Source organism: Monodelphis domestica, chromosome 1 (genome assembly GCF_027887165.1).
Source record: "Monodelphis domestica isolate mMonDom1 chromosome 1, mMonDom1.pri, whole genome shotgun sequence".
NCBI classification, from domain to species: Eukaryota; Metazoa; Chordata; class Mammalia; order Didelphimorphia; family Didelphidae; genus Monodelphis; species Monodelphis domestica.
Window position 1 is genome coordinate 597,482,473 of NC_077227.1, and position 13,688 is coordinate 597,496,160.

Genomic DNA, 13,688 nt, shown 5'->3' on the forward strand with positions numbered 1-13,688 from the left:
TCTGATGCTTACTAGGTTTGGGGGAACCTTTTCATTTCTGAGTCTCAGTTTCTCCCTTTGTAAAATTCATGGTTTTGTACTAGATGATTTTTTGGCTCCTTGCCATGTCATGTGAAATGTCTTATGAGATAGTTTTATATGTATTTAAGTCAAATGTGACAAGAGCAAAGGTGAACTATGCCGTGAAAGCATAACCAAGATCCCTGTGGTCTGGATCAGCCATGGTGGCATGATGGATGACATAATATCAGTTGGGACTGATGGGAAGAGAAGACTTCATCAGATGGAGATGGGTGATGGAGAAGTCTATTCTAAGCACAGGGGACAGCATAAGCAAAATCTTGAAAGATGAAAGGACTGGACACAAATGATGGATAACAAGTAGCTTAGTTTGCCTGGAATTTAAAATATAGGAAGGGAGTAGTAGCACAGACAAGATGGAAGCAGATTGTAGAGGACCATGAATTCTGGATAGGTTCTCATATTGTGAAGATGCATAAATTTTCTCCAGGTTTAGGCTTTTTAAGAGGTCCTTTCTACTTTGGATCCAAGGATTTGGAGCTGGAAAAGAAATTCACTTGAGGAAACAGAAGGCTAAAAAAAGCTATAAATTTGTCCAAGGTCATGCAGGTAGAAAATAACATATTCCAGATGCAAACCAACTTCTCTGATTTAAAATTCAGTGCTCTTTTCCATACTTTAAATCTGTTCAGGTAAATGAAGTTATTAGATTCATGATCCCCAAATAAGTGAGGTGTCAGGGTATTAGGAGAATAGCTGTACTGTTGGGATGGGGGTGGGGTTTGAAAGAGCTGTAATTACATCTTTTGGTTTCTTATGGCTATATAAGTTACTTGAGCTTCACTTGTATAGTCACAAGAATTCCAAGCTGGAAAGTTAGCTCTGTAATTAATTTACTGGTCTGTTTTAGTTCTCATTACTATGCTATGAATTCAGGGCAGTGTGTTCATCTAAGTTTGACATTTGATTATGGTTTTTGAGCTTACTATAGAACATCCCTCTGGGAAGAATGAATAATCTTCACTCTGTGGGAGAATTTATTTCAACTGTCCTTGAAATATTCTAAGTAGAAATGCTTTTTCTCTCAGGAAAATGAATGAGGCAAAATTTTCAATTATATAAATACTGTGAATAGGAAATTTCTATCTGGAGGGTGAGAAATACATCATGATTTTTTTTACTGCACTAGAAATTAGAATAGAGGAAATTAATGAAATTGAATTGTTTTGGGAAATGTTATTGGTAGCAAAAATGAATCATAGAATCATTATTCTAGAAGAAACCTTAAGAGGGCATTTTTTCCCCATCTTCAACTTTAGGTAGGTCAACAGACATCGTCATATGAAACTGATGACAATATAATTTAAATCATAAATACGAGCAGAAAGGGGATTATATAATTCCATTAGTAAATCATTCTTTTTGTAACTTTTCTAAAATATTCAACTCAACAATCATTTGTTCTTTCTGCACTGGAATACAAGATGAAAATGAAACTATTCCTTCATTCAAGGAGATTACATTTTACAGTGTTATGTATATGGATACACAATGCATGTAGATAATAATACAAGGTAATTTGAAGAGGAAGAATTATGGGGGTATTAGAGAAGTGACTGGAAAGTTTCAGGGAAGGAAATTTAAGGATTTTTATTTTTAAATTGAAGGATTTTGATCCTAAGTAGAAATAACTACTAGATTCTAAGTTTCTAAGATGGAAAGAGAGAGAGAAAGTGAGACAAGGGAAGGAGAGAGAAAAAGAGTGAGTGAGAGTGAGAGAGTGAGTTACTGCAGCTGCAGCTGCAGTCTGGTTTATGTACTTGCCTTAGCTACAGATTCTTCATTGCTGTGTGAAGAATGATTGGAAAAGTAGAGACCAGAGTCTGGGCACTAGTTAGAAAGAAATTAGAATTGTTCAGCAGCAAATGAACGAATGAATGAATTAAAAAAAAAATTATCAGGTGCTAATAACTATGTGCAAAACACTATACTAATCCCTGGGTCCAAAAATGGAAAAACAAGATATTTCTTACTTTCAAGGCTTACATACTAATAGTCTAGGGAAGACATAAATGAGAATGATCAGCTGAATTGCTAATCAAAAGATCCAGAGGTCCTAGGATGTCATGGCAGTTGGTGGTGGTAGTAGTGAGAATGATGGACCCCTCCACAAAACTATATATACTCTTTGACCCAGCAACATAGAATAATAGAAATATTATATGATGATCAACTGCAAAGGACTAAACTATTATCAGAAAAATAAGATTGCAAGATGACCCCAAGGGACTCATGATAAAAATTGCTATTCACAGCCAAAGATGGAATTGTTGGAATCTGATTGCAGATCAAAGCATGCCATCTTTTTATATTATTTCCTTCACAAGTTTTTTATTGTGTGTTTGTGTGATCTGTGCTATCTGTCAATGGGCATGGGAATTTGAAAATATATAATGCATGAAAGCTCCAGCATAGCTCATATCATATCTTGGAGAAGTAGAGGTGTTATGGAAGGCTTGAGGTGATACCCTAGGGTTTGGGAAGGGTACCTTTTGCAAGGATACAAGACTCTGAAACTTACCTTAAAAATAAAAAGAGAAATTTATTAATTTAGAAGGTAATGTTGAATCTAGCCAGGAGGACAGCATAGGTGGAAGACTGTCTCCTAGGTGGAACAGAATAGATGGAAAGCTATTCCCCAATGACTTCAGGTCTGGGGTCTTTATACCCTTTATGTGACTCTAGAGTGGTATGCACTGAGGTACAGGGAAGGGAAGGTTTACTTGAAGACATAGGGGGTGACCCTCATAGTTTAGTGAATAGATGGATGCTTGAGATACAACTTGATGGTATGAAGGAGGTGTATCTCTCTGTCCATCTCAAACCTAAAGGACAATCCAAGGAGGATAATTCTCTCAGGGTCTTATAGGAGTTATCAGATTTTTTGGGTTAGGAGTCACAAGAATGTAAGGGAGCAAAGAAATTTCCCTGCTTACAGATTGCCTGAAACATTTCTGTAGTTGTGGGGGTACAGTATCTGTGCCAGGGGGAGGGAGGAAGTGATTCTGAATCTCAAAATGTTAGAAAATAATTGTCAAAAATTGTTTCTATGTGTAATTAAAATTTTTTTAAGTTAAAAAAAAAACAATGATAGGCCCCTTCTATATGATTACATCCTTTTAAAATTGAGATACAACTATTTCTAGGGCTATTAGGTTCAGGGTTCTGATACTTCCTCCATCATAGTCTGTGGCAAGATGGTAGTCAAGTTAATGGCAGTGTTTTGACCCAAATAACACATACCACTTTGGAACTCTTCCACAGTATTTGTTGCTTTATCTATGCTAGCCTGCTCAGATGATAAATGCCTGATTTAAGGTAGTAGTCTGGTAAAATTGTAGTAGTCAGGTAAAATTGACAGTTGCATATAGGGGTAGATGAGAAAGGAGAGTCACAATTGTAATACCTGAGGGCATATCAAGTCTTATAAATCATTAGAAAAATCTTAATCATTTGGCAACCTATATGGGACCTTTTCCTCAAAAAAAAAAGGGGGGGGGAATAAAAGGATCAACTAAGTGTGGGTTTTAAAATTAATAATCAATAAATAAGTATTATTTTATAAATTTTTATTAGAATAAATGTATTTAAAATTTATATTACTACAAAACAAAAAAATTAAAGAAAAATCTTCTCAATACTGTTGACATGTGCTTCAACTACAAAAAGGAGAAAAAATAAAAACCAGATATTATATTGCTCATGCAATAAAAAAACAAAGTTTTTTTTTTAATTTCAAAAATCAAAAATATATAGCTTAAAATCAGTGACACACTGTCAGACATGTGCGAGTACAAAATTATTTTCAGAATAAACCTGTAATACAGTAGATAATGAACGTTTAAAGAAGTACCAAAGTCCCCAAAATTCACAATATCCCAGTTAATTATAATAGCAAACAAACCCACTATCATATTTCACATAAGTTGCTGTATGACATAAAAAAAAAACACTATGAATTGATGGATTTGTCACAATTTTTACATATGTAGCAAATCTTTCAACCTTGGCAAACGTATTTTTAAACAAAGTAAAACTTATTTGGGTCTAGAACATCATCAAGAAATCTAAATTGTTCTGCTGGAAGTAAATTAAAATAAAGAGTTTTGCAGGAGCTCTTTTTTTTTCCAGCTTCCTGCTACATAGAAACACCTTGGTAGGAACATTTCTTTTTCTCTACCTTTAATACTGCATTCTTTATAACATTTATATATATATACACATATATATATATAGGATCAGCTAAAGTCAAACTTGAAGTGGGCTGGCATTACACCAAAGCAACTAGAACTCGCTGCCTCTGTCAGAAGCAGCTGGCGAACCCACATTAGCCATGCCGCCGCCACCTTTGAAGATGAGCATTGTCGACGTCTTGCTGCTGCACGTGAACGCCGACACCAGGCCACAACCGCACCTCCCGTAACAACTGGCGTCCCATGCCCCATGTGCCACAAACTGTGCGCCTCGGCCTTTGGACTCCATAGCCACATGAGGGTACACCGTAGATGAAACTGCACAAAGACCATAGTCATTCTCGGTCACCGAGAGACTACCACTACATATATGTATATATGTGTGTGTGTGTGTGTGTGTGTATATATGTATATTTAAATCATCCATTCAGAAACTACTAGTTACTAAAATTATTTCTGAAGATCTCTTACAATTACAATTAAATTCTTAGCTTATTAAATTCTCTAAAGGTTGTATATAGCTTTTGATGAAGTCCATCCATCATCATCTATGTGACAATACACAAAGGCAACATGTAATCTTCAATGGATTTAATGACAATGGTTTTAGGCAAGATGTTCAAGGGCTTATACAGTGATATTTTGTTTTTCAGCAAAGGTAAAGGTACAAATTAAAGATCAATATAGGCAAAGCATAGCTTAAAATGATTCAGTATAACAGAAAGATAGCGATTAAATTAAAACAGATAAACTTAAAAAAATTTAAACTTTAAAGTAATCAGCAAATACAATAATATAAACCAATGAGAAGGTGCAGACAGGCAGTGCAGTGAAAAAAATCCTTTTCACCAATCCCAATAGATTTGTTCACTATTACAGGAGAATAAACTCAAAATAGTTAGCAAGAAATTTACAGATCTCTTTTAAAGCTTCCTTCCCTTCCCCTCATATTTATTATCCATTTAGATTTCATTTGTCAGAGGTCTGAATTTCCCCATAGAAGCACTGGGCAAAATCTCCACTCTTCATGTTGAGAGCATTTAGGACTTTTAGAACTTTGTCAAAATATTTCAGGTTGGTTTATAGCATAAGCAGCCTAGCTTATGGCATATTCTTGAGGAGAAGGAAATAAAGTGGGAAATCTCCAAAATAAAAAGTCTCAGCATAAGAATTAAGCAGATTCAACCTGCACTTTTTAGCTCTACCTACTCAGACTGTTGTTTCAGAGTTTCAAGCATGCTTTGCAATAATATTTTTTCCTGAAAGATGCTGAATGAGGTTTGTTTAAAGAGTAAATAGAAAGAGACAAAACTTTTAGGGAAAACAATAGCATATTTGCATATATGAGAAAAAATGCTTCTTCTTAGTGTTTTGGGTCAGGAGAAAAAAAATCAAGTTTATTCCCCCAAACTGACTTTAAATCTACTGGTTTGGAACTAACTGCCCTCCTTGTGAAAAAAACTTTAGTAACAGCCTTCTAAAGTATGAGTTCAGGATCAGCTTAAAAAAATCTGCTTGAAAATTAGAAGGTGTGGGGTTCTTTTCTCTAAGCTGAAAAATGGCTATGGCAGGCTAGAAACACACACGTGGAGTGTGGAAGGGGATTGGGGTGGAAAGATTTTTATACATCACCCTCTGTGGAAAAACAATGGCTGGGATTGGCAGGCTCTTGTGGCAGCTCTGGTCTTTGGAAGAGGAGGTTCCAAGCTGAATGGAGAGGAGAGGAATGCTGGCCAAGCAGAGGGACAGGAGAAACAACAGGCAGTGGCAGGCAGCAGCGCGGGGCAGGAATATGGGCACACCCCTCCACAGATCCTTGGGGTGGGCAGCGACCTGGCAAACGTACTATCTTTACTGTAAGGCTATCGGCTCAAAATTTTTTGAGAATTTGTAGTCCCTTCGTGGTCACCAAAATGTGGGTTTTAAAATTAATAATCAATAACTTATATTTTATAAGGTTTTATTAATAATAACTAAAACAAAAGAACTGCCTGACTTCAGCCCTATTGCAGGTCCAAGAAAGGAAGAGGGAGGAGTTACAGCCACTTAAATACAATCACACAAAATGCGGGGACTCAGGAAAAAGGAATCTGGGGAAATTCTTTTTTTTTTTAATAATATTTTATTTGATCATTTCCAAGCATTATTCATTAAAGACAAAGATCATTTTCTTTTCCTCCCCCATAGCCGACGCGTGATTCCACTGGGTATCACATGTGTTCTTGATTCGAACCCATTTCCATGTTGTTAATATTTGCATTAGAGTTTCGTTTAGAGTCTCTCCTCTGTCATGTCCCCTCAACTGCTGTAGTCAGGCAGTTGCTTTTCCTTGGTGTTTCTATTCCCATAGTTTATCCTTTCTCCTAGATCCCTGCAGATTGTTCAGGGATATTACATTGCCCCTAATGGAGAAGTCCATTACGTTCGATTATACCACAGTGTATTAGTCTCTGTGTACAATGTTTTTTTGGTTCTGCTCCTCTCACTCTGCATCCCTTCCTGGAGGTTGTTCCAGTCTCCATGGAATTCCTCCACTTTATTATTCCTTTTAGCACAATAATATTCCATCACCAACATATACCACAATTTGTTCAGCCATTCCCCAATTGATGGGTATCCCCTCGTTTTCCAGTTTTTGGCCCCCACAAAGAGCGTAGCTATGAATATTTTTGTACAAGTCTTTTTGTCCATTATCTCTTTGGGGTACAGACCCAGCAGTGCTATGGCTGGATCAAAGGGTAGACATTCTTTTGTCGCCCTTTGGGCATAGTTCCAAATTGCCCTCCAGAATAGTTGGATCAGTTCACAACTCCACCAGCAATGAATTAATGTCCCTACTTTGCCACATCCCCTCCAGCATTCATTACTTTCCTTTGCTATCATGCTAGCCAGTCTGCTTGGTGTGAGGTGATACCTCAGAGTTGTTTTGATTTGCATCTCTCTGATTATAAGAGATTTAGAACACTTTTTCATGTGCTTATTAATATTATTGATTTCTTTAGCTGAAAACTGCCTATCCATGTCCCTTGCCCATTTATCAATTGGAGAATGGCTTGTTTTTTTTGTACAATTGATTTAGCTCTTTATAAATATGAGTAATTAAACTTTTGTCAGAGGTTTCTATGAAGATTTTTTCCCAATTTGTTGTTTCCCTTCTGATTTTAGTTACATTGGTTTTGTTTGTACAAAAGCTTTTTAATTTGATGTAGTCAAAATTATTTATTTTACATTTTGTGATTCTTTCTATGTCTTGCTTGGTTTTAAAGTCTTTCCCCTCCCAAAGATCCATGCCTTACGATCATTCAGAGTAGAACTTGCAAGGTCTTGTGTGACCCTGATTGGCATTCCTTTATGTCTAAATTGTCTTTTTCTGGCTTGTAGGATTTTTTCTTTTGTTTGAGAGTTTTGGAATTTGGCAATTACATTCCTGGGAGTTGTCTTTTGGGGATTTAGTGTAGAGGGTGTTCTGTGAGCTCTGTCAGTGGCTGTATTGCCCCCTTGTTCTAGAATCTCTGGGCAGTTTTCTTCAATTATCTCTTGTATTATGATGTCAAGTTTGGTGTTTATTTCTGGCTTTTCTGGAAGTCCGATTATTCTTAAATTATCTCTTCTCCCTCTATTTTCCAAATCTGTCACTTTGTCAGTGAGATATTTTATGTTCTCTTCTAATTTTCTTGCTCTTTTGGCTTTGCTTTATTAGTTCTTGCTTTAAAGCCTGGTTTTCTTTTACAGTTTGGTCAAACTGGTTTTGTAGATGCGTGAATTTCTTTTGCATTATTTCCCACTTTTCCTCCAGGAAGGCTTCCATCTTTTTGCTCATTTCAGATTCAAATTATTCATGGGTTTGTGGAGAGTTTCCATTTCCTTTGGAAGGTATTGGAGCATTTGCTTGTGTTTCCTCTTCTATCTCCTCTGTGTTTTGTATTTTTGCTCCATAAAATGTGTCCAAAGTCGCCCCCTTCTTCTTGTTTCTTTTGGAATTTGGGGGATTTTGTGCTTCTGTGTAGTTTGCCATCTCTATCTGAGTGGGGAGGATTAGCTTTTCTTATCTCTGTCTGGTGTTCAGAGGTTTTAGCCCTAGGCAGATTGTCCGTTCTATGCAGTTGTTATTCTGTCTTCCCGGGGAGCCAGGAATTGCTGGTGTGTCCCTGTTACTGCCCTCTCCTCCTCGGCACCCTCCTGATGCTTCTCCATTGCCTTACTTCCACGCTCTGAGCCTAGCTTGGCCTTGTTCCTGTGCCTTAGCCGGTCAGCTGCAGCACTATGAGGGGGGAGGGGCCGCGGCTTCCTGGAGCTCTGAGGGCTCCTTCCAGGGGGTTAAGAGCTCCCCCATCTCTCTCTGTTTCCCTGTTGTCTGGGTGCCCCCTCGACTGGGTCAGGTTGTTTTCAGGAAGCAGCCTTCAGAATAGCAGGCCATGGGGCTCTGAGGTTGCCTCTGCTGCCTCGGACTCGGACTCGGCGCTCTGGGTTGGGGGAGATGGGTCCTAGGACCTTCCTTCTGCCTACCCCTTAGGTCCGAGTGGTCTCGGGTTCTGGCTTTTGGGGGGGGGGCGTACCTTTTGATTCAGGTCCAGGTCCAGGAGGAGAACTCCCAGGGTCTATGTTGTTGATCGTTTTGAATTTCGGTGCCCTAGGAGCATTCAGTTTGAGATCGATAAGGAAGGGTTTCAGGAGATCTTGCCTTTAGCTTTCTCTAAGCCGCCATCTTGACTGGAAGTCTCAATCTGGGGAAATTCTAAGGGACTTAATGGGAGATGAAGTCCAAAGGCTCAAAATCTCCATTTATACATACGTTTTTTGTATTATAGAGAATTTCTTTGAAAATTTATTTCTGCATTTAAGCCGAGGTCATTGTTATGCAATTAAAAAACAAACCTATTTCTTCATTCTTTTTTGGTTTCTTTTTCCATAGGGGTGGGGAAAATGGAATCTTCTCACCTCTTGCTTTCTAATCACTTTTGTGACCTATTTGAGGGTTCTTATCTCAATTCCCATTTGCCCTGATGAGTCAGGTTCTGTAGAGCAATGTTGTTAGCTACATCTCCCCTTTAGCTTTCTAGGGATAGCCCTGGAAGGGCTATTTTATCTCTGATTCTTTCACTTTGAACTACTGTTTTGGTGTCGTCTTCCCAATATCACTCATTAATAACTTCCTTATATCATCTATTCTGTGTGATTTAGTGTGCCTATATTGTGATTTAGTGTGCCTATATTGCTTTGCCAGTCAATGTCTATTAGCTTTTTTTTTTTAACCTGCATCTTCTGTCTTAGAATATTGTGTATTGGTTCCAAAGCAGAAGTGTTAAGGTCTAGGCATTGGTGAGGTTAGCGTCTTGCCCAGTGTCACATAGCTAGGAAATGTCTGAGGCTAGATTTCATTAATTAATTTTTACAAAAGAATTTTTACTGAGAAGTTTATAAAAAAGTTACAAAGAATTTTCCTATAATACTTAGAGGCACATTGTAAGAAGTGTGGATTCAAAGCATTTGTCCCACCAAAATAACTTCTGAATGCTGCATAGCAAATAAATGAGTCATTATCACTCCCAATTGGCTACCTTTGATCAGCTGATATGTAGGGTCAAGCAGCTCATTCAGGGCTTGGAACTAAGTTTTCTCCAAAATCCAGCATGGATTCCAGCTTCTAGACCTCTGATGGATTTCTCTCTGGGACTTTTTGAAACTCGGTCCCGGTCTAGTCTTATACTCCTTCACCTAAGAGTTATAGAAAGAATAAGTGAGTGCTAGATGGAACAGTGGATAAGGGTCAAGAAGACCTGAGTTCACATCCCAGCCCAAATACTTACTAGCCATTTGACCCTGAGCAAGTCACTTAACCCTGTTTGCCTCAGTTTCTACAATTGTTAATTGAACTGGAGAAGAAAAATGGGAAACCCACTCCATCCAGCATCTTTGTCAAGAAGGATCTGATGCCACTAAAACAACAAAACAACAGAGAAAAATGTGCCATGCTTTGGCCTGAGTGGGGAGATAATCTCCCTATTCAGAGATTTATAGCATAGGATTTAGTCAGATGAAAACTAAGGTGAAAGTAGCCTGAAAGAGACTTTTGTCTGTATTTTGGTTTTGACTCATCAGCCAACCAAACAGGCAGTCCTCTTCATATAGTAAGCATATGAACTTTGTAGGTTCCAAAGTCTATAGAGATTTTGTGTCAAGACAGAGCACACCATCCATACTTATGACTTGATTCTTATTGAGCCCCCTTTTACTGCTGAAACCAAATAAAACTGAGGAAATCAATATAACCAGTTTGTTCTTTCTCTTTTTACCTTTTGAGTCTCCTGTTCTTACATCTATATTTTCTTTAAGTAATTCAGTATAATATGTTTAAGGATCTAGTCCATTTTCCTCCTCTTATCTATTCCAAAACTCAGAGTAGGGGCTGGGAGAAAGGAGAGAGATTGAGATTATTCTCCTGGATGAATCCTACTTTTCTGTTTCCTTGGCAGTTTTGCATTAATCTTTAATATTTTCATCCTCTTTGCTGAGGTAGATGAATACATCCAGAATTAGAATACTGGCAATTGGATTTAACTTCCAGCCTTCCTTTATTATTTCTTAGGGGAGATGATTTGTAAATAAAAAAAAAGGCATTTCCATTTGGTTTTTCCTTTCCTTAAATTCTTTTTAATCAATGGGAAAGAGGATCCATTCTGCTCTGGGTCAGATGGCAGCAGATCCTTTACTTTGCCTGCCCAGAGGGGAGGTAGGAAAGGAGTGTGGAAAGACCAGTCAGTGATGACTCTGGACCTTCTCAAGGTCAACTGTAATTCATTTAATCCTTTGTCTGAAGACCAACACTCACTTTATGTGAATTATTCCTTTGATGGAGAGTAACTAGTGGTTGTTAAAAAGCAGGGAGGAAAAAGTGAAGAGGTAGTTAAGGGTGGAAAAGAAGCATTCTTCTTGGTTTTCTTCAAATGTGAAGAAAGATAAATATTCAAGAATAAAAAAAGTTATACAGAGAATTAAATCTTTATGTGATTTATGCCTTAGATTTTTAGCTTTGCCAGTCTCAGATGATTATTGACACTCCAACACTGGTTATTAGAGACTAATAAGTTATTTATTATAAGTCAGTCGTTTTCTTTGAAGAAGCCAAAATGTATGTCTTAAAAAGTTGATACTTTTGTCACATTTTCTGCATTGTAATTAAAGCTGGTTGATGAATGAATTGCATTTATTTTTGGAAATGTTTATAATTTCTTTAATCTTTAAAAACTATCTTGACTAATTTTTTTCTTTTTTTTTCCTTTTGTGCCAATGAACACCCTTCTCTTGGGAATTTCAGAGGTCAGCCAAAGGTAAGCTGTTTGGATTGATTACATTTAATAGTTGGCAGGCTATTTTTGGTGTATTTTTAAGGTAGCTGGTGTATCTTATTTTATTTAATATTTTCCTTGAAGAATCCTAGTAACATAAAATTGATGCATGCTGCCAGTCTACAGTGTAATTCTTACTTGATTGTCATATGAGTGACTAGACAATTTGGGAAAGTCTGGTATTTGTATTTTGATTACTTCTGACACCAACAACTGCAGATATGCATTCTATTTGTGTTGTGCTAGATTGCTAATGGGCTCAGCAATCGTAATTTCTTACATAGCCCTACAAAACTAGCACCCTAAACATCAGACGAGTTTAGGGCTTTCAGTTGAGGATTCAAATAGAGACCAAGGATGGCCTGTATGGGCAAGTTGATGACAGTGGATATAGTGGTGTGTCTAGAGACTCTTGTCTTCTAGACCTGACTTCTAGATCTGGTCTCAGACACTTCCCAGCTATGTGATCCTAATAAGAGCACCAATCTCCCAGGGTTATTGTGAGGATTAGATGAAATAACATTTTCAAAGTGCTTAGCATAATTCCTGGCACATAGTAGGTATTTAATAAATACTTGTTTACTTTCTCCCTTTTCCATTTCACACAATTGCAAGGAGATAAATTTTGATCTTAGTCTTATTAAAAAAATACAAGGGCTTATTTCCTGCATTTCTTGGGGGATTCCAAAATAGGATCTTAGGCTGGAATATGAATTTTATAAAGTGGACTAATGTGAAATAAGCCTGGAGAAGTAGACTGCAATCAGATTGTGCAAGGTTTTAAATGTCAGGCTTTGGAATTTGTATCTTATTCTAGCATAGAAGTTCTTAATCATTTTTGTGTCTTCAGTCTTTTTGGCAATTTAGGACTCCTTCTCAGAACACTGTCTTTAAACACCTAAAATAACATACATAAGAGTCAAAGGAAGACAATCCTGTTGTGCTATAGTTATAAAAAATATATATATTTTAAAAGTTTATGAACCACAGATTAAGAACTCTTGTTCTGAAGAGAATTGAGGCTGAAGAATCTGGGCTAGGGATTGATGTAAAATCTGCTCTCAAGGGCAGCAAGGTGACTCAGTGGATTGAGAGCCAGGCCTCAAGAGAGGAGGTCCTAGGTTCAAATTTGGCCTCAGACATGTTCTAGTTGTGTGACTCTGGGCAGGTCATTTACCCTGCTTTGCCTAGGCCTTACTGCTCTTCTGTCTTCGAACCAATACACAGTATTCACTCTAAGATGGAAGGTTAGGGTTTAAAATAAATCTGTTCTTAGGAGAGCTTAGTTTGATAGAAGTATGAAGAGAGTGAGAAACTGGAGACAGTAAGACAGGCCATTATAATAGGCCAGATGATAGTTGATAGAAGGGCTGACGAAGCATGGTACTTTGTTTAGTGGACAGATTAGGATTGATGTGAGAGATATTGTAGAGGTAAAATGGGCAGTCAGTGAAAACTTATATTAGGTACTGTCAAGACCCCCCAAATTTCTCTGAAATAGTCAATTAGCGTTTATTAAGCATGGGGTGACTCAGCACTGAGGATAACACCAAAAAAATAAACATCCTTGTCTCAAGTAACTCACTCTCTATTGGGAAGGAGAAAGAACAAACAACTATCTACAGATGAGATATGAAGACATTGATGTTAAGAGGAATCAGGAAAGGCTGCTTGTAGAAGGCAGAATTTTACTTGGGACTTGAGGGAAGCCAGGAGGTGAAGAAAAGTAGGGAGGGCATTTCAAGCATGTGGGACAGCCAGAGAAAAATTACTCAGAATTGGGAATTGGACTGTCTAGTGTGAGAAACAGCAAGGAGGACACTTCACTTTATTTCAAAGGGTGTAAGAAGATTGGAAAAGGAAGAAAGGACCAGATCAAAAGGGCTTTAAAAGCCAGAGAATTTTATTTTTGATGCTGGAAGTTGTAGGATGATTGAGAAGGGGGTGCACATGAGAGGTGTTTAAGAAGGCAGGAATGACAGGACTTAGCAACTGATTGGATGAAGGAAGAATGGAAAGTGAGACATTAAGGAAAAAGGCTATATTGTAAGCCTGGGGGACTGGGAGA

General features: G+C 37.6%; 1 protein-coding gene across 1 annotated transcript in view; it reads left to right on the top strand.

The window, feature by feature from the left end:
* The window catches only part of KIF13B (kinesin family member 13B), a 267,035-nt gene that overhangs the window by 81,762 nt on the left and 171,585 nt on the right, over positions 1-13,688 (top strand). The window contains exon 3 of the mRNA XM_056813715.1: positions 11,590-11,602. Within this exon, the coding sequence (XP_056669693.1) occupies positions 11,590-11,602 (13 nt within the window). The remainder of the gene's footprint in view (positions 1-11,589; positions 11,603-13,688) is intronic.